The sequence below is a fragment of the Perna viridis genome, chromosome 1 (genome assembly GCF_037379345.1).
Source record: "Perna viridis isolate PV_CMFRI_1.1 ecotype Kerala chromosome 1, ASM3737934v1, whole genome shotgun sequence".
In the NCBI taxonomy this organism is placed as follows: domain Eukaryota; kingdom Metazoa; phylum Mollusca; class Bivalvia; order Mytilida; family Mytilidae; genus Perna; species Perna viridis.
Window position 1 is genome coordinate 59162387 of NC_142445.1, and position 27802 is coordinate 59190188.

At 30.6% G+C, this 27802-nt stretch overlaps 1 protein-coding gene and 2 non-coding genes across 3 annotated transcripts; 1 reads left to right on the forward strand and 2 right to left on the reverse strand.

The window, feature by feature from the left end:
• Positions 1-15446: 15446 nt before the first annotated feature.
• LOC148629610 (small nucleolar RNA U3) lies at positions 15447-15668 on the reverse strand. The gene has a single exon (XR_015919382.1). It is a non-coding gene; the product is annotated as a small nucleolar RNA U3 (small nucleolar RNA).
• A 2812-nt stretch (positions 15669-18480) lies between these two features.
• Positions 18481-20219, reverse strand: LOC148629611 (uncharacterized). The gene is made up of 3 exons (XM_088554204.1): positions 19927-20219; positions 18934-19361; positions 18481-18619 (listed from the first exon to the last, which is right to left on the reverse strand). The coding sequence occupies exons 1-2, from the start codon at positions 20143-20145 to the stop codon at positions 19107-19109; spliced, it is 474 nt and encodes a 157-aa protein (XP_088410330.1). The 5' UTR covers positions 20146-20219; the 3' UTR covers positions 18481-18619; positions 18934-19106.
• A 4935-nt stretch (positions 20220-25154) lies between these two features.
• LOC148629612 (small nucleolar RNA U3) lies at positions 25155-25376 on the forward strand. Its single transcript, XR_015919383.1, has one exon. It is a non-coding gene; the product is annotated as a small nucleolar RNA U3 (small nucleolar RNA).
• The last annotated feature ends 2426 nt before the right edge of the window (positions 25377-27802 follow it).

The window sequence follows — 27802 nt, forward strand, 5'->3', positions numbered from 1 at the left end:
GGAACTAGGAAGGCAGTCATCAGACACCGTATTTTTCCGTTGATTGTTATGCGTTGATTAACTTGTTAAACTGGAGGTTATGATGAACATTTTAAGTACATTTTTTAACAACGATATTTTTTTATTATTGCATCCCTCCCATGTTTGAAACCGGTCGAACAAGACCAGGTCCACTTGCCCGTCTATTACAATATACTTAATCGATGGCCAGCCAATACTTAAATTTAATTTCAAAAAGATGCATTTGAATACTTTAGGTTTAAATCCGAATGTCTTATTGACATACATTTGATAATAATGTTTATTGAGTTTTGGAACAAAAATAGGAGTAATGTACCTTCGATGAAATTAGTTAATGGATTGCATACTAAGTAAACTTTTTATAGTTTAGTTTGCCACTTATACGTATATCTCATTAATGGTATACCAATAACTTTTGCTGGACCGAATAAGAAATTTGTATTTAGTAAGTTTATGTAAATTCAAAGCATTTTTCAAATACAATTTTACTTTGGTACATTTACACTTGAACTGATAAGGATACTTGTCGACTGTTTTTTCTTTATTTTTACAGTAAAGAAGCATATGAAATGTATATATACTTGATAGAATACATGTGTTGTTTTATTTGCTTCATTTCCTAGTATTTTTAACATGCTTACGATTAATTTAATTCGGACATAACGAAGCATTTTCGATGTTTTGTTCTCAAATACATTGAATACGTCGAACTTGAACTACTGATACACATTGACTGAACAAAAAAAATTTAGTTTACTGAGAACATTTGATCCATACTTTTAATCATTATTTGTTTTAAAAACAAAAAGAGAATTAAATGTTTCGGTATAAAAGCAAAGTCATCTGTTGAAAAGGTCAATTACCAAGATTTTGCATACACGATATATATTCAAATCAAAAATAGTTTACCCTTCAGCTATTCAAAAGATGTTATAATGCAACATGTATCAACAGAAATACATTAAAAAAGGTGATGAGACCAACGAGCCCTTGCTAGGTCTTTATTATTCAAATTTTTGAATTCGTACAATCATTTAACGAAAACATTTTAAATATATACAATGATATATATTTTGAATATTAATTTTTAAAGCAATTTAAAATGTTTTATTTTACACACAAGATGGCTGAATAGTCTTTAGTAGTTTTAATTTAGCAACAAAACTAAATTAGTTTATAAATTGTAGGTCATCTTTGTGCCCCGGAATTTACATTTCTATAATGATGACGAGCAGATTAAAATATATATTTTATGTTTACTCAAACTACCATTTAAGTGTTTCATGATGACTGTAGTGGAATGTTTGCCACCTTTAATAAACTAATACGCTTGAAAATGTTTTATATCTTTGTGAAAAAGATATTTGGAGAGTTTATGACGTGGATTATAGAAAGCACTTGGGCTATATTTTTATAATCCTTTCATCATGCCATGTACACAGACAAGAGGCAACCCTTTTTGTATTTATATGTTATGCTATACCCTACGTATTTTATATAATCCAGGGTGATATTTTGTGGCTTTATTAGTTTCTAATTGATAAATTGTACACTCCATTGCTAAGGAAAAGTGTTACTCTAATTTCATAGTTAAGCATTTCGTCTGCATCACAACTAATGGGAGAGGCAGCAATTTTATTTCTTTTTGATGCAACATTCTAGTTTCCATAACCTGAAATATAGAAATTAGTGAGTTTCTGAACCAGATTTCCAACAATATTAACGTAAAGGGATGTAAGTCAACACCAATTTTGGGGTTTTTTATTTCAAATTATCTCCATTCATTTTTAATGTAAGGGTGCATGTATCATCTAGAAAAAAAATAAAGATGGATTTGCATCAATAAACTATTGGTTAAAATAGTATTTTAATATCTATTCTAGAACAATATGTACAATTCATTCTTTTCCTATTGTGCTCAAATTGGTAAAAGATACGTGATCAGTATATGTTTCCCACTTAATCGATATTTTATATGTTTATTCAATTGAAAGTATGTACATGTATGTGACAAAAACATTACATCATCATATTTATAGAAAACAAAGATATATGTAATAAGTACTGGTTCACCAAACGAACTCATGTACTTTTCCACGTCTTTAACACAAAGTGAAGAACAGAAAATATTGTAGTTCTACAAAAAAATGAATTTGTACCCAATTTACTCTATCTTAAGAATATTTCACGTAATCTTTATTCATTTCTTTTCACAAAATTGGTATATGATATTATCTTCTTTAGAAAAATGGATCTAATGGTTAAATGTAAGGCCAATTTTTTTTGTTTAAATACTAGATGTTGAAAAAGATCATGGTGTTTATGGTAACTATAAATAAACAACAAAACAATTATTCCAGTTCCATACTTGAAGATCAGTATTAAGTGCATGATGCTTAAAGACTTACATTTAGGACATGGATATTATCATATGAAATCAAGAAAAGAATGAATGACATTTTGTTCTCCGCCTCTTTTGTCTTTATTGTTAGTTAGAATGATAACAAAGTTAAATAGTAGAACGTACTGTGTTCAACGGACGTTCATTTTTACTGTTATTTTGTTATTGCATATACTGCAACAATTACAATTATTTTATCTGTTGACTCATGTTTCGAATATTTTAAAAACTTAATAAATTGTTTTCTGCATATTTTTCATAAAACAAAATCAAAATCAGTTAACCTATGTTACACGTATTGTATTTTATATTTTGATTACATATGAGAAAAACTATACACTTTCAGTAAAGTGTATATAGTTGAAACAGGAAATAAAGTATTATCTTTTTTTAATTTGTGCTTCAATCTTTATTTCGTCTTAACGTTTTGTGTGTGTTTTGTTTGGCGCTTGCTTTGTAACTGTACTCTTTTGATATCTTAATATAGATGGTGTGTGTGCGTGCGCCCGCGCGTCTGTTTGTGTGTGTGTGTGTGTGTGTGTGTGAGAGAGAGAGAGAGAGAGAGAGAGAGAGAGAGAGAGAGAGAGAGAGAGAGCGGTGGAGTCGATCGTTTTCCTTTTTTACTTATTTTGTCTGTTTTAGTTTTGTTGAGTATAAGTGTAAACAAAGCAATACATTTTAATGACAAGCCTTACAATAGCTATGGTTATACGTATTCCAAATGTTTGAACCAAGAGTAAAAGTTAAACCATTGTCACTGTCATACCTCTGTTTTGCTATTAAATGGGCTTGGTTAAAAATCTGTTCGATAACGTAATAACTGTAATTTGTGTACATTCCATCTTGAATTTATTTATGTAGATGAAATGGAATTCCAATTGACTTTATTCAATATTCTTTCAATGCATCCAAGAGATACAGTCTGTAAGTGTTATTGACTGCTTTTGTTTTAATAGGTCCTTGAACCCGAGTAAGTCTTTTGAATGTTATCTAGTGTTCCATGAGATACCTGCGAACAGAGTGATACCTATGTAACGCCCATATTGACAATTATGATAAAGCAAATTTAAATCTACTTCAGATGAGTCATTTTGGTCTTTAAATAGACCTTGATTATTGTTATAGTTAAGATAATAAGTATAATTTTAATTGTTTATTGGCATCTTCGTCTGAATAAATTACACGGAGTGCTCTATTTTGACCATGTCAGTAAATTTAGTTCTATTCAATCTTTATGAACTTTCAGACAATTTGAAATACAAAAACAAATGCCTAAATTCAGAGATAATTCAGTTTATACCTTATAAACGACATTCACAAAGTGCCTGTTCATTACTAGAAGACTGTACTTCCAAGCGGGTTTTTTAGCTTTATTCAAGGCCTTAACATCTAGTTCTAAAGTTCTCTAAATCTTAGATAGTCCAAATCGTGGTATGAAAGATGCCTGTTCGTTCACATGGTTTGTTGTTTCCTCTTCGGATAAACTGTTACCATATTTACATCACAAAGACAACGGGCTCTAGTTTCGTTGGCACTTTTTTGCTGCTGTCACATAAGGACTCTTTTCTAACGACATATAGTTTCTTATTCTTCAATTCCACGTTTGGTTCATTTAGAGTTAGAAGTTGTTTCATCAATAAAAGATCTTGGGCTACCAGTGATGACTGACGTAAAAACAAAGGAGACTTTTTTTTATAATTTTACACCTATAAATGAGTATATATCGGTGACGTTAGATGTTGTAAAAACTCTCAACAATAAAATTTTGTAACTTCTACCTTTCGTTTGTTTTGAAGATAAAACGTAATCTAGAAGAATCTTATGGTTTTTCATAAACTATTTTAAAATACATTATTTTATCATTTTCAGTAAGGGTTCTCCTCCCCAAAACAAAAAATAATGACATATCTAAAACTTACCAATACAGAACGCATGCGCTCTACTGTCAAATACATTGATATCTTTCTATTATAATAAGTCGACAATTATTGCATCTTATTTATTGATTCTTCAGTCGCCTCAATACGATTCTGATAAAATGGTCTACATTTGTTTTGTAAATCCTTTGAGTCTGCACAACGTTTGAGAGATGTTTCTGAAATTTTCGTGGAGTCCGAGTTGCTCATTTGCTTTTGTTGCTTTGTTTGTATGATTTTGGTTACTTTATGTTCTTTGTTGTGTATGTCTGTTTTCTATGTCTGGACTTTGTCCCTGGATTACATTCTTTTGATTACCGCTATAACCTTGGTTCCCTTGATTACTCTTTCAATATAGTTTGCTCTTTTATCAACATTGTGAACACTTTATCCTTCACTTCTTTTAATTATGAGATTAGAATTTTTAAACGCCTTATATAATTGTAGTTAGGACTTTAAATCTTACTTTATTGGTACATGTTCATAACAAGTAGCTTTGAGTAAATAAGCTGGTAATTGATAGTTGGTTTCTTTGCAAAAAACACCGATAATTATAGATTTGTTGGAAAGCCTTCAGAAGTACTTTTAAATTTATGTAATGTTTACAGAAATACACGCATTTCTGATTTCGCACTGGCTTATATCTTTAGCTACTACAAAAATGTTAGGATCATCAATTTGAATGGACTCAGCAATGCACATCTATACATGTATAATGATCTACCAATATTATTGTATATTTAGAATATGTCCTTTTTTGAAGGAATTACAAAATACCGTTTGCGTTTTTAAGGACCTATGTATTGATTTAACCCATCGAACTCCGAATAATATTTTCACCGATGCCTTAAATGAAATAAAGGAAAATATGAGGACAATAAGACACCACATGATACCAACACTGTTCATTTCATCATATCTTACACATTATGAATGCTTATTGTTGTAACAGCTTTTCATCTTAAAAGAACTAAAACGTACCAGAGTACACTATTGTGGATTTTCTTCATAAATGATCTTTAAAAAGGGTTTTCCTTTTTCAGGTTTATTTTGGCACCATTTCACAAGTTTGTGCAAACTAAAACAGATAAACGATTTAAATGTTTCTGAAGTAGTCGACTTTAATAATTATTTTTGTCAATATTAGATTGCAAGTGTTACACAGAATAAGTTGTTTAAATATAGAAACCTCCGGGCTGTTTCTACTTTTGATCTTTCAATAAATAAATGAAACGTATCTTACGTTTATCAGACCTCCTGCACGTTAATCACTGGTAAAACTGTTTACAATAGAATAAGGATCTTTTGATTTCTTAAATTCATAATTTGTGAAAGTTCCAAATGTTAAGTACAGGAGAGATTTTTAAAGATATCACTTTGTGAGCATAAGAGATAATATTATTACAAATAATGTCTAGTACAATTTACATGTCTATAGTAAATATCTTGATTGCTTGAGGCTCGAAGAAATCTGTCGCAATTCTTTCACGACTAGTTAGAATTAGCTTAGTCTATTTTGTTTAGACAGCGCATTTCAAGCATTTATAATGGTTGAATTAATTTTCAATCTTTAAAGTATATTAAATCAGGCAATGATTCTATTTGAAAACACACTTCGAGGTGGGTACATAATTTGCATATGCTTAATGTGTAAACAATTTTTTTAAAGATGAGGCTTAATAATATCTTGTCATAGAACTTAATTGAAAATGCAGTATTTTTGTCATTTATAAGTAAATATCCATTTCAGTAGAAAAGACCTGCAAGTCATCGTTTGATGATGTAGAAAAGTAGACGGAAGTTTAAATTATTCCGTATTAACCTTAATTCCTCAGATTGCACTTGTTTACAGGCCATGGCCACTACAAAAACAAAACATTGACTGTCCCTATATAAGATTAACCTCTGACCTCTACCCCATGTTTTCTAACAGCTATTGTATGAAGAAAGGGAAAAATATCCCCCTCTTAAAGTGATGCAATAGTTATACAAACGTACATATCATAGACAACAATCATTACTTTGGTGTTAAATCAGGTATTTTGAAGTATACTACATTCTCGTTTACAATGTACTTTTCTGCTAACAATATAACAATTTACAAAAATCGCTTTTGAGAGAAAACGTCTATTTAAAATAAGAGCATATGTATATGATTAAAAAAATGATATATGCTTTAATCATGAGTTTAGCGTTAACTTCTATTGCTTATTCATAACATATTTGACTATTAGTTTACGTGTTCAGTTTATCGAAGTTTATCGAAACTTATGAATGATTGGTATTATTTTGTATTTTATAAGGAATGCAAAAATGTTGTTCTAATGACAGTTTGTATTTATTTATTAATGCATCATATTTATAATTAATATAGACAGTATAAAGAGTAGTGCATTATTGAATGTTACCCTGTGTATTTCGATTATTCTATGTGTAATAAATTGTGTAAGTTCATTTTCGGACTATGTCAAGTCAAAACGTCACCACGCGTTTTGCTTTTTGTCAATGACTTATTTGATGTCATTGATAATTTTGAAGATTAATATGTCTATCACAAAATTTTTAATGTAATGTTAAATAACAAAAACAATATGAGAAAATCTGTTGCAGGATAATCTATGAGGTATCGTTAATAACCAAAATTTACTTACTCGTGTCGAGAACGCTTGGAGATTTAACTCGATCGTACACGAAATATGTTCCACACGCTCGTTAAATCTGGGCATTTTTCGGGATTCTTGATTCGTATTTTGGTTTTTAATTCTTTTCAAATAATTGTCCTTAATTTATTTTAATTCGATAAGGGCATATCCGATACCTGAATACAAGCATATATAAAAGTCTAATAAATGCCAGTTTTAGTAATAAATTTATGAAAGTTCATGAACTGTATTTACTATTCATTTATCATTTTATTTACTATTTTTTACACTTAATGAAGTAAATAAAAAAAATCTACATATCCATTTTTTCAATGGTCTCAGAGTGGGGAAATACCGTTGATTCTTATTTAGGTTGATGGTAGTAAATGCAAACAAAATTAATTGAGTTGAAAGTGGATGATACAGCACTTATTTCTTTCAACTTTAGTTGTACGTAGGCCATAAATAGGAAGTACATGCTGATCTATTCATGACATTTTAATTCAAACTGATTTTATAAAGGCTTGTCCATTTATTTACAAATAATGTTTAACATTGTTGATATGTTTACTACGTCTTATATTTTCCCGCCATGTCCCTTTTTCAAAGATTGTCTAATGTTGACAGTACAAGTTGTTAAAAATATATAACAGCAGTTCATTGTTTAGCATTTTCATGAAATTATATTCATGAAGTCCTTTTACCATGATTTCTTCATTCATTTTTCGTAGGTTTGAATTTTATGATTCATGAAGGATTTATATTGATTTTTTTAATGACAATGAAAACCTTTGTCACATGTACCTTTTTTTTATTTTTAATTTGCGTGTGGACTTTAATTGGGTCAAAGTAGTTGTATTTTTGTCAAATGCATTCAAAAATAATTTAAAATAGAAATTCAAGATGATGATAAAGCACATTGTTTGCTCTTGTTGTATCATTTATGATATTTAGTAACGATAAAACTGCTTAAAAACGAAATAAAACTCTTTGCGATGCTTTTTACCAAAATGTGTGTCAGTTGTTTCACCTCAATGTTATTATCTCTGTACCAAATCTATACAGACCTCAATGTTATGCAATGGTATCAATTAACGGAAATATGATAGCCACGCAAATTATTTACAATGTATCTATTCTATCAAATTCCCCAGCCCCGTGCAGGTCCGGGTGTTAAAAGAATAGGCCTGCAGCAGCGCTAAGCTTGTCGTAAAAGGCGACTTAATAGTGCTCAGAACCCTAGCCGGGGTCTAGGACGCTCTGCCCACAGAGCAACTGGGATGTGTGCCCCAGGTGGTGGAATGGGGTAACCCTGGCGTGTTACATGCTGAGGCTGTCAGGCTATAATACGGAAAACCTGACCGCAAACTATAGTGGTGCACCGTGTTGGGAAAGATGCCACATTCCTCGCACGTTAAAAGCCCCTACTGTGGTATTCTCCCGGAGTAGGAACCATAGGGCTCCGCCACAGGAGGCTATATTACCCGACCCTACCCACCTCTCCCTATTTCCAGGGGCAATCAAAATTTGTCGACCATATTGTCCTTGTGTCCCATCCTTTTTTCATTTCATCATCATTTCATGTTCATTTTATCATCAATTTCATGTTCATCGTCTGAATATAGCTGAAATATTGCTGCTCGGACGTTAAACCCCAACAAACAAACAATCAAATTCTCCGTGGTCGAAGGATTGACATATTTCTTTAACGAATTATAGGATTTTGAGCATATCTTGATAGCAAAACAAAATTGCAACAAGAGTATACAATACGAAGACAATTCTAAAATGAAAGATAGAAGTACTCTTTCAATGTTGTGTATGGAGTTTAAGACAGTAATAAACATTGACATAGAGCACTATTCTTGAAAAAAAGTAATAATATGTTCGATCAAGTTATTTTGAAAGATGGAATGGCAATCGTTTAAACTAGATTGTTCAGGGAATCACCTATAAATTCTTGCAGCTGCATAACATTAAGAATTTATCACATATACGGAATACAAACGAACATGATTCATGGTGTTAATGTTTAATTTCTATGATTTTATGTTAATTGGTAATATATGTACTGTGTGTGTGTGTGTGTGTGTGTGTGTGTGTGTGTGTGTGTGTGTGTGTGTGTGTGTGTGTGTGTGTGTATTTTACTTGTCAATATGCTTTTTGGGGGTAAACTGTATGTTTTACTCGATGTTTTCCTGTATTGTTAAAAGATCCGTGATTTATTCAATGATTTAACATTAACACTCACTACTTAAATGCGTTTGACCCTACTAATTATAGCAATCAAAAGTAAAATTACCTAATATGTTCTCAATCACAAGGTGACACACCGACTTCTACCGAATGACTTACATTTTTTTTTCAATTAAATATATCTTATTCCCACAACTACCATATATAAACCTTTGTTTTTTTTTTGTTGTTTTTTTTTCATATTGATCAATCATTTTAATTTAATTACTTTTGACATAATAACTCTTTTTTTGGTGATGTACAAATAGAACATTTAATACCATTTATGTTTGTAAGCTTTGTATGAATTTTTCAGTAAAATCGTGGTTTTTCATTCCATGAGTTGAAATTTGTACTTATAGGTTGTCTATGATGATTGTAAAGAAAAATTATGCTTATGACTGACGTAACAATTATTTATCTTTCTACTCTCAAAGTGTAGTTTTGTTAGGGTTTATGACCATTACACTTGCCGTCCATTAATGTTCAAACAATGCCTTTCAAAATTTTAGTTAAACATGTGGATGGTTTCACATGTTTTATAAATGGAAAATTTTAGTGCAAAACTCAAGGATCATCTAAAAAGAATAAATATGCACTGGTTTCTTGTAGAATAACTGAGTTTATATAGGGTTGCTGAATCAATAAGATATAAATGTGTAATATTACATATATACATTATATATATAAGTCTAAAGGAATCTGCCATCCGGCAAACTTAATGGGTATCGGATCGTCCAGTCATGACAATGCAGCACAAACAAAAATAAATATATGAGTCTAAAGGATTGTACAACGATACCGATAAAGATGTTAACACACTATAATAAAGTATATAATGGGCAAAATTTTCAATATATATCCCTATATTATTAATAAAGCAACATATTTTTAGATCACTTATATATATGTAATTCAAATTACTTTGTATTTGAGTAAAAATCCATTTTTTATCTCGACGATTCAATATAGTGTGCAATTGGATTCATTAATGTTCAACTACATTATAGTTAGTGCATAAATCATTATTGTACTAAAACAGGAAATTATGAAGTTAAGCAAATGTAATATGTTTAACGCATGTTTTGCATGGTACATGTACAAGATTATTCAAGGTTAAATGGAACGATTTGCCTGTCAACAAGGCTCTTAAATTAGCCTTTGGCGTCATGTAATTATCAATTTGTTACCTTAAGTCAAAAATGTATCTAGATGTTTAGCAACATTCAGAGAACAAATAAACGTTTTCTTCTTGTATTTACATATTTTCTTTATATTCTTAGCATGATTTAACATTATGTAATTAAAACATGATAAAGCGTTTTTGACGTTTAGTTGAAGAAAATAGTTTAAAACATTAATTGAACTTGAACGACTGATACACATTTAAGTCGACCAAAATATGACACATGTATGTTAAAGCATGTAAAGGATGTTTTACATTCTGCTTTAATCCACTGCGATCCTATCAAAAGAGCTGAATTTTTATCTGATGGCATTGTTTTGCAAACACGGAAAATAAAAATAGAGATATAGTGATGTGATAATGAAAAGCAAATGATACATCTCTAGGATTGTTTGGATAGAGATGGGATGTTTAAAAATCAGAATCCACTGTTATAAGAGTGATGTTTGGTCTAAAATCAGAATTCACTGTTATAAGAGTGAAGTTTGGTCTATAAAATATCGTATGTGTATATTTTGAAATTCCCTTATTCTAACAGGGTTGCTGTTCCTATCGCTGCTTTGATGAAAAGCATGATAAAAGCGATGTGTAAGACATATGGAGAGAAAACAAAGCCAAGGAAAATAGAATGGAAGTACAAATACGATGAAATTTAAAGTAGACATATAAAATTCACATTTTTTAAGACAAGCACACCTGATTAAAACAATATAATTGGACCAATAGACCATTAAGGGCTACACACAACCTACTTTTCTTATACATGAATTGTTATATTGTTATAGTGCAAATAGGGTATATGAGACGAAAGAAATATGTACGGAGAGAGAGTAAGTAGACATCTTTCAAACGGTTTTTATTGTATTTTGGATGTACTTTTGGTAAAAAAAATAGCAACTACGAAGAAACTGTCAATAGATGGAATGTAAATTGCAATTATATTGTCTATATACTGTACAAAGATGAATGAAGTAGATAATTTTCACCAAAGTATTATTTCGAAACATAATATATGTTTCCATAACTATTAGGACACGTGCAACTGTTATCTGTACTGATCTGACATTTTGTCTATAAGACATACATGTAAAACTTAAGTTTTCAGATAGCAGCTGTACAACTATGCAACATCCCAATTAAAACTGCATTTACTGTGTGTACATCTGCTATAGTTGCTCCTATTACATTACTACTACTAGTATTTCATACAAACTTCTGTAATCCTATAAACAACTTATTTTGAGTACACAAAATATTACCTGCATACTCAGGTGTAGTTGTTTTTACTATTCAAAATCAAAGTTCAGATAACAAACATGTGAAACACATTTAAGGCAATTTAATTTTTTTGTTGCGCAACAAACGAAACTAACTGAAATAAACCTACACTCATGTTTAAAGATATTGCTTAAGTTAGGTTTGTCAGTACTTCCGTGTTAAAGTTTAATAGAGAATAAATCGAAACATGTGTCATAAATACCTATGACCAATCTTATTTTTTAATGTTTTTTTTTCTATTTTTATTTATTTATTTATTTATTTTATTTTTATTATTATTATTATTATTATTATTATTCGTAAATTGGTAAACAATGCTTTTTAACTAAGCATGCGATATCTTGAATTTATAATAAAGACTGGGTGACTCGGAGTCTGAATAATTTCTCCGAGTGCCTACGGGCTGTTGCGTCTGTGAGCTAACACAATAAAAAGTAGAACAGCACAAAGCAGGGTCTAAACGATATATCAAACGTTATCGTTCTGGAATGCATTTAATGCCTGTTATACTACGTATACTACAATCAATCGATCAACCAAACAAATCTTCAATTTTAACTATTGCAACAAATTAATATGTTCATACAATTGGGTTATGTTAATGCCATTTCATCATATTTACCATCAATTGTTGTATATCAAAACCATATATGGTGTAATGGTTGATCCTAGGTGGGGGAGAACTATACATGACGACTTTACCCATTAAATAATATCGGAAGATATTGTGCAATAATATATTTATTGTATTTGAATTATTGCACTATAAAATTAAACATCGAATATTTAAACAAAATGAGTGAGTAGGCAGATATAACCCGTATTATATGACCCAGAGTGATAGATGCATGTTTCGTTGATTTTTATGACGATCAATATTAAAAGATCTGTTGCTGGTAGTTAAATGTTCCAGAAAAAAATTACACTTCAAAAATGTGTATAAAACATGTTTGAGTTTACATAGTAGAAGTATGTGTTCTGTTGTAAAAGATATATATTATAGATATTAAACTTTGTTTCATTTTATATCCTACTTTGTTTTGTATACATTAGTATTTGTTATTATTGGTTTATGTTCGAACTACATGGTGGCGTATAAGGAATGCAAAACTTTTATAAGATTTTTTGTCAAATAAAGCGATTTTAATGAATAGGCATAGTTTTTTTTTTTTTATTTCATTTGATATTTGTTTGTACTTTTGGTTCCTTTATAATATTTCTCCGATATACTTTGGTCAACTACTATTAGTGATAAATTAAAATGAACTTTACGGATTAAACTACTACACTCTTTAAATAATCGTTTTGTTCAAATAGAAAACTCAAAACAAATTTCTGCAATAAACCTGACAAATACGGAATAATTGTCTAGAATCAGTTTGGCCTTTTATTACTCTATTTAATGTACGATTATACCACAGGTAATTTCTACGTCTTTAAAATTAGATTTTGAAGCATTCATTTTTTTTTAAATTGAGTACAATTATTCGTAAAGTACATTGTAGTTATTTATTAATCGTGGTTAATCTTTATATTGTTGATTTTTGAAAAGAATATAAGAGCATGTAAATAAAATGATTTCGCACGATTAGACATAATTATGATATCAATTATAGTCTTTGGATTCTGTAATCATTGCAATTACGTTATTAAATTAAATCAAATATGTCTACTGTAAAGAATTTGTTTTTGAAGTCATAATTTGTTTAATTGCATCGATTCACTTCGAACTACTAAAGGACATTCAAATGTTTTATATATTATCATTCATATAAGATTTCAAATGCATCCTGTCAAATATATTTCTAATTTATACTTAAAATGAGATAACACGAGATATGTTAAAAGTCGAAACCCAGTTTTACTATTTGAGTTAAGATATTACATAATTTAGAAGAGATTAGTAAATTAACATCATACAAGGATGAATATCTGTAAAAAGCGAAAACTGTTACTAAAGATAAAAGATGTTCAGGTTACTCGAATTTTCGTGGCTAGTTGGTCACCAAACATAAATATCTGATACCCGATGTACTTATATGGTAATTCATGCTGACTTAGGTCGAATGTTTGCCTAATAACTCTTTGAACTTTCATATGTTTACTATAAGTAACCCTTTGCATCTGGTGTACGTGCGAAGTTTATCAATTAAGATATCATTAATGGTCATCTGTATAATATCCATTGATAGTATCCTTAGTTAATGAACCAGATCTATTTTTGGATTTGTTTTGTTTCCTTTATTTGTTTTGTTTTTTGTTTTTGTTTTTGTTTTTGTTTTTTTTTTTTTTTTTGTCTTCTCTATTCGTTTTTTTTTAATTCTATATACAAATTGTCTCATTAATTTTCACATATTATGCATGAAATGTATGTGCATGTGATTTTGAATTTTTAGTTTTTGAAAATGAAGTTTAAATGACCAACAACCAAAGAAAACTCCGAAAAAATAGCAAAGCTTAGAAGGGGAAATAGTAACAACGAACAATTCAGAGAATTTTATAAACAATATAGGCAAATTAAAATAGAAGCATCAAAATCGTACATAATGTAGACAATAGAATAATATATAAAACAACATTTAAAGATAAGGAAAGGAATACTGCACAAAATAACTAACGCATTTCAAATATAAACTCCAACATAAACAGGAACGACATCAGTTGCCCCGGAAGTGAAAGGATGTCGGACTCCTCCAGCGACGCCGGTCACATTTAATTAAATTTTAGCAACCAGGACTACAGTACGAAAATTGTTTTTTATTTACAGGAAAACGAAAACGGTTGAATTATATCTGTCATTCATAATATGTTCCATACACGCAATACTAACATCAATAATGCTATGTATAAATGATTCTTGACACATTGAAACGAGGAAATACTCAAATTCGTAAAACATTTGATTAATGAGCATTGTGATAGGTCTTTAAGGTTATATGTTCTTTTAGCGGTTCAACAAAAGTTCACAATGTTATGCTGTCATGCGTTGTATTCTGGTCCATCAAAATATCAAAACAATCAATATTTATTTTTTGTCGTACACTCCGACTGTTCATTCTGATCAAGACTTTGTTCATACTTCTTTTTAGATATTAAGATACATATTTTTTACTTCTACTCACTTGAAGAGTATTCAATGGAACAAGATTCGAAAAGTAATCAGAAGAACATATTCCAGGGATGAAGACCCAGGGAAAGTATTGACACACAACAAAGAACATGATCTACCAAAATAACTCGTACATAGGAACACATGTAAATGAACAACCCGGACTTCACAAAAAAAAAACTTGAACATGGACCAAGTGCACCGGTGGGATTAGCTTCCTATGCTTTTTATGAAATACCCACCGAGTTTTCATAAAATGTCACGTCCAGTGCAGATGACAGAGGAATGGAAAACTATAACTCAGTGAACAAATCCGTTCTCGTGGTACATAGATACACTATAACGATCCAAGAGTTCATTATGATAACCATAGAACTTCTGTAATGAAGACTTCAATCTTGTAGCAACATAACCATGTTTCAGAAGCCTAATTGTAAGACTAGCAAAGTACAAAAATTCCGCAAAGTCAGGCAAGCTATGGCATAATGTATAAATTGTGCTGAAGATATGCTGCCAGAGATCAAGAGAAATTTGACACGTTGAAATAAGAATATTTTGGTTACTAACGTAGGCTGTTTAGATGTGTGAAAGAGTTGCAATCCACTACTTGCTTGCTACTATAAATTATCCTTGTACTTTATGTTTTATTAAAGTTGTAACCACTCAGAATGCACTCCCTTCCTCCAACTCCCCACTAAGGGAGGAGAGGAACGGTCATCAATGACTGAAGGCCAAGTCCCACCAGGCTAGGGACAGCCTCAATCCGCTTCACGCTCAGAAGGGAGTGCTATTCCTCTTCATCGTGGTTTTTCGTCCTGTCAGAATTATCTGACGTCTCGGCGATACATACTATAGAAATGATCCCTAAAAGTATGATCTTAACATGTACATGTAATCAAGTAACATTAGTAACTCAAATTATAACCAATTACTTAAGTATACAAGCTAGTTTGTTTTGGCAAATTAAATAGTTTTATTTAATTAATCGGGATATTTTGTATATTTATTTTAACTGTTTAAATTCCGAAATAAAATTGTTATTTTTACTTTTTTCTTTGACAATGTACAACAAAGATATAAATTATTTTTAATATCCAAGGTAGATAACTCTGAACTGCAAGTATTAACATCCATACATGTTATCAACTTATATAATATTATCAACTTTAGCAATTGATTAGCTACTGAAGGATTTATTAGGTATGAATTAATTAAGTGATTACAGTAAGTAGTATGCATTATTTCAAATAAGCAAGTGTATTACAACACTATTCGACTACAATTTGTAAGTATTATTTATATACAATGTCAATGGATTTATGTTATTAATTTTAAAATTAAATGGTTATCATTATTTTTTTTTCTTTGAATGTAGAACAAATATATCAAATTATTTTTTTAATCCAAGGTGGACAACTTCAAGCTCTGGCATAACGTATGAGCTCCATGCGCATGTACTGAATGAATGCTGCCACAGACGGAAGGAAGATAAAAATGAGAAGTTATTGCGTTTATCGTAACTTTGGTCATGAGTTATACTTTTTCTGTCGATCACAATGAACAGAACAAGATATCACACTGATCTCTTAGCGTCTGTAGTGCCTTTTATTTTATGTTATTTGGGGTGGATGCTATTTAAAAAAATAATAAATTCGTTTAAATAACAGAGACTGAAATCAAAGGATGTAACTAAACGTTGTTCCTTTTTTGGTCCCACTGGAATGCCGACCAGTCTGTTGAAAACGTGTCAGATATTATCAAAAAAATACCAGCACATCCTCTTGGAGAATCTCTATCAAGTACATTTAGGTATTTCATCTTTTTTTTTTCGAGTAACAACGATGTCTAATGCTTTTGAGGCGGGATTTTAACTGAGTATGAGGAATAGTAGTATGTATAAAGAGTTGAAAAAATCATAGGTTCGGTACTATTGTATTCCAATAATCTAGAATTGATAGTATCAAAAAGATCGTCCTAGAATTTGAGACTACATTCATTTGTTCAAATAAATCTATTTTTCAAAGTTCTTATGTACATTTCTTGGTATAAGCATCCCTTGCAATTGTTAGAAAAGACGGAACATATAGTGCGATCGTTCTTTTTTTAATAAATCAATCATTGTTAAGTTGATATTGATGACAAAGCACATTACGTTGTATCATTGCCTTCAATATTGTTCATATGGTATTTTTAGAAGAATTATTGCGACCTTTGATAGATTGCTTTTTCTTTAATTGAAGGACTAGATAAGTTTGTATCTTTACTGACACAGTGTAAACCTGCTTAATTGTAGCATTCCAATACTTTTATCAAGAATTTACAACGGTTTCCTAAGAGTCATAGATTTGTCCGGCACACAATGTATATGATATTTGTTGTTCATGCCAAATAATCAACAGCTTTTTAATAGACTCAAATTTTCCAACATTTTACTCGTCATACTATTTATAATTTGTAATTAAGTGGTGTATCTTAAATATTTCAATATTTGCAGAAATACGGGACAATACGCATGAGCAAACATTGTTTTGGTCAAAACATTAAGGTCCTTAACTCGTGTAATATGTTTATAAATAATGTGAACTGTATTTTACCCATGTATTAATCAGTTATCATAGTGACTCACTAATTATCAATTGTAAATAATCATAGATAGTAACAATTTTCCCATTGCCTGCTAAAATGACTAATATTGGAGATGTTTAATCTTATTGAGTAGTGTTTGAAGTATAGTACTTTAGTTGTGTTTTGGAGTGAAAACTATTTATTGTTTAGTTTTAATTTTCATTGACTTGCTACTAATAATTTATTTTAGGTTTGTTTCAGCTTCTCATTTGAAAGAAAAGAACTGGTTTATTCCCGTGGCAAAGTAATGTACACTGTGTATATGACAATCATAAAAACCATACGTTATTGTTAAATACAAACTTCCGATGAACTTTGTTCGTTCTTAATTTCAGCATCGTATCATTATTTTAAATAATTTCATATATAAATTTTATGAGCACGAATTTCCACCTTTTGATCACTGCCAATAAAGTAATAAATAATGACCACCACCAAGGTCATATTCTTTATTCATCCGTGCATTAGCTACGCCAGATGGTAGCCCCACTGTCACCAGTTAGACTGAGTTTTGGTCAACGATTAATGCCTAACAGCAAATTTATATTGAATCCGATACTTTTTTTGTTTGAGAACACTGGAAATGGTTTGCTATAAGCAGCTCATATGATTTTTCATTCTGATATCATGATGTGTTATGTAAACGTTTTTTAATTTTTTTTTCTAATCTTTTGTTAAGTTTGTTTTTAATAGTTCTTGTATTCTTTCGTTTCAATTTGTTCTGTTTTGTTATGTTTAGTTGTGTTTTTTTTTTTGTTTTTTTTGTTTGTTTTTTGATTTTTTTTTGGGGGGGGTTGGGGTTGGGGTTGTTTTTGTTCGTGTGATTTTATTCTTTTTTTTTGTTTTGTTTTGTTTTTTTTTAATTGTTTTTGTCTTTTAATAAGTTTGGATTCTGTTGTTGTTGTTTGTATTTTTTTATTTGTTTTGTTTTGATATTGCTTTGATATCATTTGTCATTTTGTTTATTGGAATTTTTTGCCCTGGCTTCTTTCTACAACTATTGATATTATTCTTATATGATATTTATCATTTTGCCAATCATTTGGACATAAATAAGTGAGACTGAAGAGACTGAATACATTTAATTCACGGTTTTGGCACATAATCCACAAATCTGAGTTGGCTGTTTGATGAGAAGGTAAAACGTCAGTAATTGTTTCAATTAAGCAAGTGTTACGCATCTCTATATTGGCTTTATTGTGGTTACTGAAAAGAGAAAACCAAACGTAAATATCAAACATTAACCAAACAATAAATCTTTTTAAGATCTATAAATATTGATGCATGTGATGTAAAGCTGCTATTTGAGTACTCCTTAGACTACAAAAATAGAAAGTATATGGGAATCTGTTGATAAGCAAGAAAGCATTCCTTGTTATGATGATGTTCATATAACGTTTCCTGGCATGTTCTATATTTCATTGTTTTGAAATATCAGTCTAAAATGCTAGTGATTTAAAGGTGTATATAAACCATTACATTACAAAACTTACAAAACACAATACCAAAAATTCATTTACCTTTTGAATGAGGTAGATGGTGCTTTTATGTTAAATGTACGTATGCTAATGAGTTGAGACATATGATGACATCAATTGTTATCGGTGGTCTACAGCAACATTGGATATTGGGCTACCACAAGTCAGTGTATTAGCACAAATGGTTATTTTTGTGTGTCCTTATCTGCACTAAATTATTCTCCGTATCCTGAGTCAGAATCATGTCGATGACTTATAGCAGTATCTACATAATCAAAGTCACTACTGGTACAAGTTATTGAAAGACTAGATGAAGTATGATTTGGGATCCTGCAGCAATTGTTTCCAACACTGGTTTCCAAAGATTCTTTGCTTACTCCATAAAGTCTTTTTGACTTCAAATCCTCTATTTTCTCATTCAGGGTCAACATTTGTTCCATTAACGATAAATCTTGGTCCACAAGAGATACCTATAATAAGAATAAACTCCATGTAACACCCTTATTGACAAACATGATGAAGCAGATTTAAATTCATTTCAAGTGGGTTATTAGATCTTTAAATAGATTTTAAATACATTTATTACGTGGGTAAGATTTGATATCCCCATGTGAGCTTAGAAGTTTAAATATGTTGTGATGAGTAATACTGGGTAATTGGAAATTTCTTTCCCTTTACGTAAAATAGTATGAAAATAGTTGATGCAATGCCTTATGATATAATATATTCTCAGGTATGAGATATTGATTATAAAACCAAAGTCAATGGTATGAATAAGCATAGTAAAACAATGAAATGAGAGAGATGAATATGTAATTAGAACAAACTGTTGTCTTACCTAAATGATAACAGGTCTTGTATGATTGTTAAAGGTAAAATCCTGACCCAATTACCTGTAGTATATATAGAGTACTTTTTTTAAGATCAAACATACTCATCTTTGAAGAAGAAAACAAATCGAACCTCATTCATATCAATGTTTTTTTTTTCAATTTTAATGCACAGTATTGGTGAAATAAACGATTTTCGACTTACCATTTCAGTTCTTAATCTGTCCATTACTGAAGACAATGATGTTCTTGTTTTATTCCCTTTGGTCCTTTCAGCATGAGTTTTCAGCGTTTCTTTGAAGTCTTCTGAAGCCTTTTTCCGATGTAGATAGAATGATCTACAGCTGTTTTGAAAGTCAATGTTCTTCTCGTAATTATTAAAAATTCCTGACGGAACACTGTTATTTTTTAACTCAAGTACCATTTTGAATAACGTATATTAACTTTTGCTATACGATAAATATTCTAAATATGTAATGCAGTCCAAATGATTTTAGGAAGGTGCTGTAATCACCTTTATACGGAAACTTCAGGGCATTTCATTGGTTAGATCAAAAGGTAAATATACAAAGGTAACGATATGGTAGAGTGAACATATTTACTATAAAATTCAACACAATTTCAACTTCAGTATTACAAAAATTGCACCTCTTTGTATCATCTACTGTGAAGACCTTTCACATCGTGAGCAATTAATATGCAATTGATAATTTTTTGGCAGTTTTATTAATGTTGCTTACTATAACAAATCCAAATAACTCATCTTGTGGTATCAAAAGGAAATAAATCCAATGAAAATCCTTTTGTGGAAAATTGTATGTAAGGAATTTTGAACGTTGATCGACACAATCTTTGAAAAGTCATGAAATGGTGAAGAAAATGTTTGGGTTTTTTTGGCAATGATTTAAAATATCCTTAAGTATATAACAAAAACTTTCAAAATCGATTTTACACATAAAAGATGGATTATATAACCAAATAAGATTTAAAAAATCATTGTTTAAAGGGGGTCTAATAAATAAACAAAAGAAAACAACTTTGGGTGCTAAATACCTTCAATTTTTTGATCGAATACTGAAAATGTTGTGTATCAAAACAAGGGTTTGAAATTCCGATTTCATGACATGCTGATTTGTTCTTGACAAATATGTTGAAACATATTCACAATACTAACCTTGTAAGAAAAGAAAAAGTCAGTGTTTTGATAAAAATCGGGTTTTTTTTTAATGATTTGTCCTTGGATATTACCAAACATCAATAAGTATTTCAGTAAATTGTCGGTTTAAATGTGGGTTACAGGGTACATCTTTCATCAACGCCCATTTTAATGACAAGTGAAAAGTTCTGACATTAAATGAGTTCCTTATAACTATAACTGCAACTATGACCAACAGGTGAAATGAAATGAAAGTGTATGTGGAAGAATGAGTTATTTGAGTATGCCGTGTTCGATAGTTATTGCTTTCAGAATGTACCACACATTCGCACAAAAATAAAAGAGTTAGTACAACAAAAATGGCGAAATGATACTTTAGAAAGTTTTTTTTATATGTATAAAGTATTTTTTTAAATATAAGTCAAGTTGCATGTATATTTAATCTTTGAGATTGTTGAGATTTTGTCAAATCAACTATATTTTACAGTTTATCTGATAAAGGTCAGATCTACACAAACGTTTTACAGCATTCAAGACACATTGGTGTCATATGATACTTCATTTTAATCACAAGAAATGATACTTTACTATTCTACAACCATAACCAGGCTGATAAAATCAATGAGACAATGATCTCTTAGATAATAATTGTTTTGAGCTGTGTCATCTTCAACTATTGTACGTAGTTTGAACTGATTGGTATTCAAATAAATAAATTAAATTAAATAGTTTAAATTTCTGTGACATTCCTGAAATAATAATGTCAACCAATGAGAAGAGCATCAAATGGTGGATGTTACAAACACCATGTAAATAGAATTTTATAGAGACATATTGAATTCGAAGTCATGCTTCGCAACTTATTGATGCAAAATTGTATTGCATTTGTAAAAAATGTCGCTTGTTTTAAGAGAATTGGGAATGATGAAAATCATATATGTTACAGGGCAAATTGGAATCCAGTAGGATCCGCAATCCTCTTTGGGCAAATTAGAACTCCAATTTCTCGTGTGACAAATCTGCATTCCAATTTGCCCTGGATTTTAACAAGTGAAAATTGGAATACTAATTTGTCCTAATTGAAATTGGGGTATCCTCATTTTCCCTAGGAAGGTTCTAGTAAACTTTAATTGGATCTGGAATCACGCTAGATTTATTGGTCAAGGGGATTTCAATACTACTGAACATTTTGAAAGTAAAATGTTGGGATTTTTTTTTCTTGAGTTATTTTCACCCAGTTTTTAGATGTGATTTAAGGTAAAATTGTGAGCAACACTTTTGTTGTATGTTCAAGGACTAAGCTCAAATGTTGATGCAATTACGCTTGTCACAAAAAAACTTACCATAAGAGGTAATTGGTTTAAAAACATTAAATAATAAAATACACAAAATCTTTATGTGGCTATCTAACTTACAAAATATCGAAAACAAAATATTTTGATTTACCAAGATATTGTCCAAAGCACATAAAATACTTTTTATCTTTATCATTGATATTTTAAAACTTTAAGTCATTAGGATCCAAAATCCCCCTTCATATAAATTGGAGTTCTAATTTTTCGTAGGACAAATTAGAATTCTAATTTGCACTGGTCAAAATCCAGGGCATATTAGAATTCAAATGTGTGGTTGGAAGATTCCGGATCCTACTGGATTCCAATTTCCAATGTAATTTACCCTTTTTCTACATTACAACGCCTGGATGAGCTGTCCCGTACTACCATACATCCTGTACTAGGTTACAATCCTAGATTTATCCTACAAGGAGGAATGACCCGGCCAGCGAAAGCTATATTTTAATATAGCCTAGCTGGCCGAGTGGTCTAGGGCGCTGGACTTAGTGCAGGCGGTACGAGTTCGAGTCCCGCGGAGGGAACGACCAAAATTTGCTTCGCAAATTTGACAGTTCTAACATCGTTGGGAATTTTTCAGACCCATATATATATATATATATATATATATATATATATATAAGCCCGTGCAGGTCCGGGTGTTAAAAGAATAGGCCTACAGCAGCGCTAAGCTTGTCGTAAAAGGCGACTTAATAGTGCTCAGAACCCTAGCCAGGGGCTATGGCGCTCTGCCCACAGAGCAACTGGTGGTGGAATGGGGTACCCCTGGCGTGTTACATGCTGGGGTTGTCAAGCTATAATACGGAAAACCTGACCGCAAACCATAGAGGTGCACCGTGTTGGGAAATATGCCACGTTCCTCGCACGATAAAGAACCCTACTGTGGTATTCTCCCGGAGTAGGAACCATAGGGCTCCGCCACAGGAGGCTAAGTTGCCCGACCCTACCCACCTCTCCCTATTTCCAGTGGCAATCAAAATTTGTCGACCCTATTGCCCTTGTGTCTCATCCCTTTTTCATTTCATCATCATTTCATGTTCATTTTATTATCAATTTCAAGTACATCGTCTGAATATAGCTGATATATTGCTGCTCGGACGTTAAACCCCAACAAACAAACAAACATATATATATATATATATATTTATCTAGGTGTTATTATGTAGGATAGAGGATCAAATTAATGATGCATGTCACAACAAATCAATATTATACAACGTCTCAGAATGTGACGAATATATTAAAATATTTTTTGGACAAACGGACGCGTTGGAGAAATTTAGTGTATTCCTTATCTGAGTGGCACAAAAGAACCTGTAAGAGTATTTGAATTCTCGGAGTATTATGTGATATATAGAATCTGTCAATGTAAACAATGTAGACTGTCCATAGCCCTATCCCTACCATATGCCTATAAATTCATTTTACAAGGACCAATTAAATCCTATAAATGACTCGATACAATATGTTGAATATGTATATGACAAAAGAGATATCAAAGTATTTAAGTAGACAAATAGCCTTAAAATGTGTACTTAATGATGTATTTGTACTTGAAACAATATGGTCATTCGAGACCTATTGTACATATTCAATATGTACAATAAATAATGCTTGATTTAAAGAACTAGATGACCCTTCCCATGACACTGCAACACTGATAGCCAAACATGTGTATATGCACTTATTGATGGACTATTTCACTTCTCATGTGCCGGTTTAAAAATAAATGCCATTTGACGCTACAATTAGTAAAACTGTATGTTTGACCTCAATTAATTAGCATATTCCTGCTTCATTATTTTTTCTAATCATTACAATACCAGTTTCTGTCAAAGTTTTACATGTTAGGTTTCAAATGCGTCATTTTTGAACTTTTCACCATGACAAATAAAATCACGTCTCTTAATTCTAATTTAAGCATCAACCATGATTCTGAATAAATTATGTAATAATTAATAGTTTAATGAATATGTGTTTAATGATTAACATGAAGAAGTTGTTTAGTTTGACTCACTTGTGCAGTAGAACAATCATAACTCCACCTCTTTTTAATTTTCTAACCAAATGTTCACCAACAATCACTTTGAGTAATTGAGTATTTTGTTACAATATTTTATTTATTTATTATTTTGTGGAACTTATTTTAAGTTTTCTACTTATTCATTCATTCATTCTTTCATTTATGTATTTCCTTTTTTCACTTTTACTTTTATTTTATTAAAATTTTATTTTCATTTTTATTTTATTTATTTTTCATCATTTGGTTTAAAAAGTATTTACTGTTTCTGCGTTTTGTGACAAAGGATGTATATATTAGTTATATTCATTTTTTTTAATTTAAATTAGTTATCAAAATCATTAATTTCATTTTCGACGAGTGACAAATATATATATATTACCCTGATATCCAAAATCATTGGGGCAAATTATTTTTTGGTTGTATCTCGTCGAGGAATAAATGACTATTTTCAATACGAAACATTTTTAACATAAATTCATTGACATTGTATATAAATACAATACTTACAAAAGATGGTATTCGAATGGTGTTGTAATACACTTGCTTATCTGAAATAATGCATACTACTTACTGTTAGCATATCTTAAAAATTCTTCAGTGGCTAATCAATTGCTATATTTGATACTATTACATTAGTTGATAACATACATCGATGGTAATACTAACAGTTCAGAGTTATCTACCTTGAATTTATTTACTTTTTTTTATCTTTATTATGCATTGTCAAAGAAAAGTATAAAGATAATCATTTTATTTAAAAATTAAAACATTAAAAGAAAACATATAAAATATTCCGGTTTATTGAATAAAACTATTTAATTTGCCAAAACAAACTAACTTGTAGACTTAAGTAATTGGTTATAATTTGAGTTAATAATATTACTTGATTACATGTACATGTTAAGATCATACTTTTAGGGATCATTTCTATAGTATGTATCGCCGAGACGTCAGATAATTCTGACAGGACGAAAAACCACGATGAAGAGGAATAGCACTCCCTTCTGAGCGTGAAGCGGATTGAGGCTGTCCCTAGCCTGGTGGGACTCGGCCTTCAGTCATTGATGACCGTTCCTCTCCTCCCTAAGTGGGGAGTTGGAGGAAGGGAGTGCATTCTGAGTGGTAACTACTTCAAGCAAAAATCTTATAAGCACTCATTCTTTTATTACAGAAAAAAACCTTAATCGTCTCAATGACAACGCCCGTCACTCATCTAGCTGGATATGTTGATTATGTCCATGCTTTATGGCATTTCTTTATTCTTAGGCTTTCTGATGTTGAATGTTTTAACAGAGTTCTCCAAGCCTTGATTTTAATTTCCATAATAACAGTCCTTGAATGTTGTTATGTTCGTTCGGACTTAAAGATGACAGGTAATTTTTTAGGTTATTAAGAGCATTTCAATTTTCAAAAAAATAAGCAATAATTACGTTAATTAGCAGTGGGAGGTGGAGTAGATTCCCCGTCTCATGAATTGTTGTTGTACTGTCACTGAAAGGACAAACTTAATCGTTTCTTAAAGTGTATCAATATAAAGACTTTAAACCTTCCCAAACATACAAATACACTCAACAAGTATACTTAATGGTTTAACCTCATTGTGTATAAGTACATATTTTGACCATCGCAGTTCTTATTGACGTTGTTTGCAATGATATAGGTCAGTTGCAGTACTTAGTGACTTTCAGAATGGTCCAAGAAATATATACATCATGGCACTTTTTTCCTACAAAACATCGTTATTTTCAGTCATACATTCAAGAAGAAAAGCTGAATTTAACTTCATACTGAAGTAACTAGAATTTCTGAAATACTCGGTCTTTTTCAAACTTTCAGAAAAAGATTCCTTGAATACAATGTGATCCCCTGCCTAAAAAACAACCTAGCCAAAATAATTAATACAAACCACGATAAGTAAAACAGTTTGAGTTGACTTTATATAGCAAAGCAACAGTTCTTTCCAACATTTGTAGTAAACGTTGATTTTTTTTTTCAAAACAATAGCTAGTAGATACGGAAGTGAGCCAAAGCCGAAAGAAATCGAAAAATACTGTCCTTAAACAAGATTTTTTTATTCGAAAATGTATATTTATCTTATCAAAATGATATTGATACAACCGTTTCACTTTAACAAAAACGTGTTAATTACTACTTAAATAGTGTATATTTTATCCCGATATAGTTTGTTGCACTGATTCTTCTTCAGCACATGTCGCTGACTGTGATCAGATTTATTTTAATAAGATGTTATATACAATGATATAACTACGCACCTGGTAGGTCGAGAGAGACATTGTCTAAGTGATTGAACTTTGTCAACCAAAGCACAGGAATACTGATATTTAAAACAGGGGAAGTCCGCCGACTAAACACAGCTTGGGAATCGAAATGATAATAGATGAAGAACAACTCATGCACACGAACAAAGAACTGAAAAGTATGCATACATCACGAACCAGGATGGCTTTAAAAAGAGAGGCAATTGCATTTTATCACGAACAAACTTTGTCTAAATTATTAAGTAAGATCCTATATTCTTTCTGAGAATGGTTTAATAAAATATCTTGTACAGCTACTATTGGGTAAAAGAAAGAACGTCATGGTGAAATTGAAGTTATGCAACAACTTTCATAAAATAAAAAAAATAATTCATTGAGCGTGATAGGAAAAAAGAGACAAACAAAAACAATTATTAAAAAGAACGATATATAGTATAATGTGTTTATTATAAAGATCAGGAACGCCACAAATGTGATTTTTTTTTTTTTTTTTTTTTTTTTTTTTTGATTTTTTGGTTTCACTTACACTTTGATAATAGGCAATATTGTGTATGTGGTAAAAAGATTAACATAGCTACTAAGCTTATAGTTTGATATTAGAGGATTTCTTTAGATAAACTTAATTGGTGCACCTGGTTCATTAGAAAATCATACTACATTTTCGTCAATTTCGTTACAGGAACCATACTGAATACAAAACAACATAATCAAAGTCAAGGACAATGCAACCAAAACAAGCCGAGCAAACAATTGCGTAAACATTGAAATCGGGCTGTGGTATTTTTCTTCAAGGTTAATTTGTAATGACTAACAAAATCATGTCTAATTAGTCTTAATTTGGTTCGAAGTAGACATACAGATACATGTATAATAAACCATCCAGGTAAAAAACTAATTTCTGTAATGAATGGTTAATTAGTGAGTAATCTAAGGATTTATTAGTTATTACCATAATTGACTTTGATCGTCAATGAGTTGACGTAAGTTTTACAGATGAAATAAAGTACATATTAAATGTAGTGTTCATTACCATTGACGAATGCTCTGTAAGGGAGATAATTATGATTTCGTCATCTCTTATGCACAAAACAGATAGGTAAATGAAACGTTAAAAAATCCGGAAATATAATTATTTTTCCATATCTCAAAGTGAAATCAGAATTAAATGTTTGTCTAAATATCATTAATGAAAAACTAAGACGAAGGTAAGGAACTCAGAGAAGCACAAACAATATACATAAATCAAATAAAGTAACATGCTTAATGTTAAA

What these genes read in the sequence shown, in the direction of transcription:
- LOC148629611 (XM_088554204.1), bottom strand. Translation starts at nt 20,145, where the DNA reads ATGGTACTTGAGTTAAAAAATAACAGTGTTCCGTCAGGAATTTTTAAT. An exon ending in ACAGATTAAGAACTGAAATG is followed by an intron (nt 19,362 to 19,926) that starts GTAAGTCGAAAA and finishes TTCTTATTATAG; the next exon opens with GTATCTCTTGTGGACCAAGA.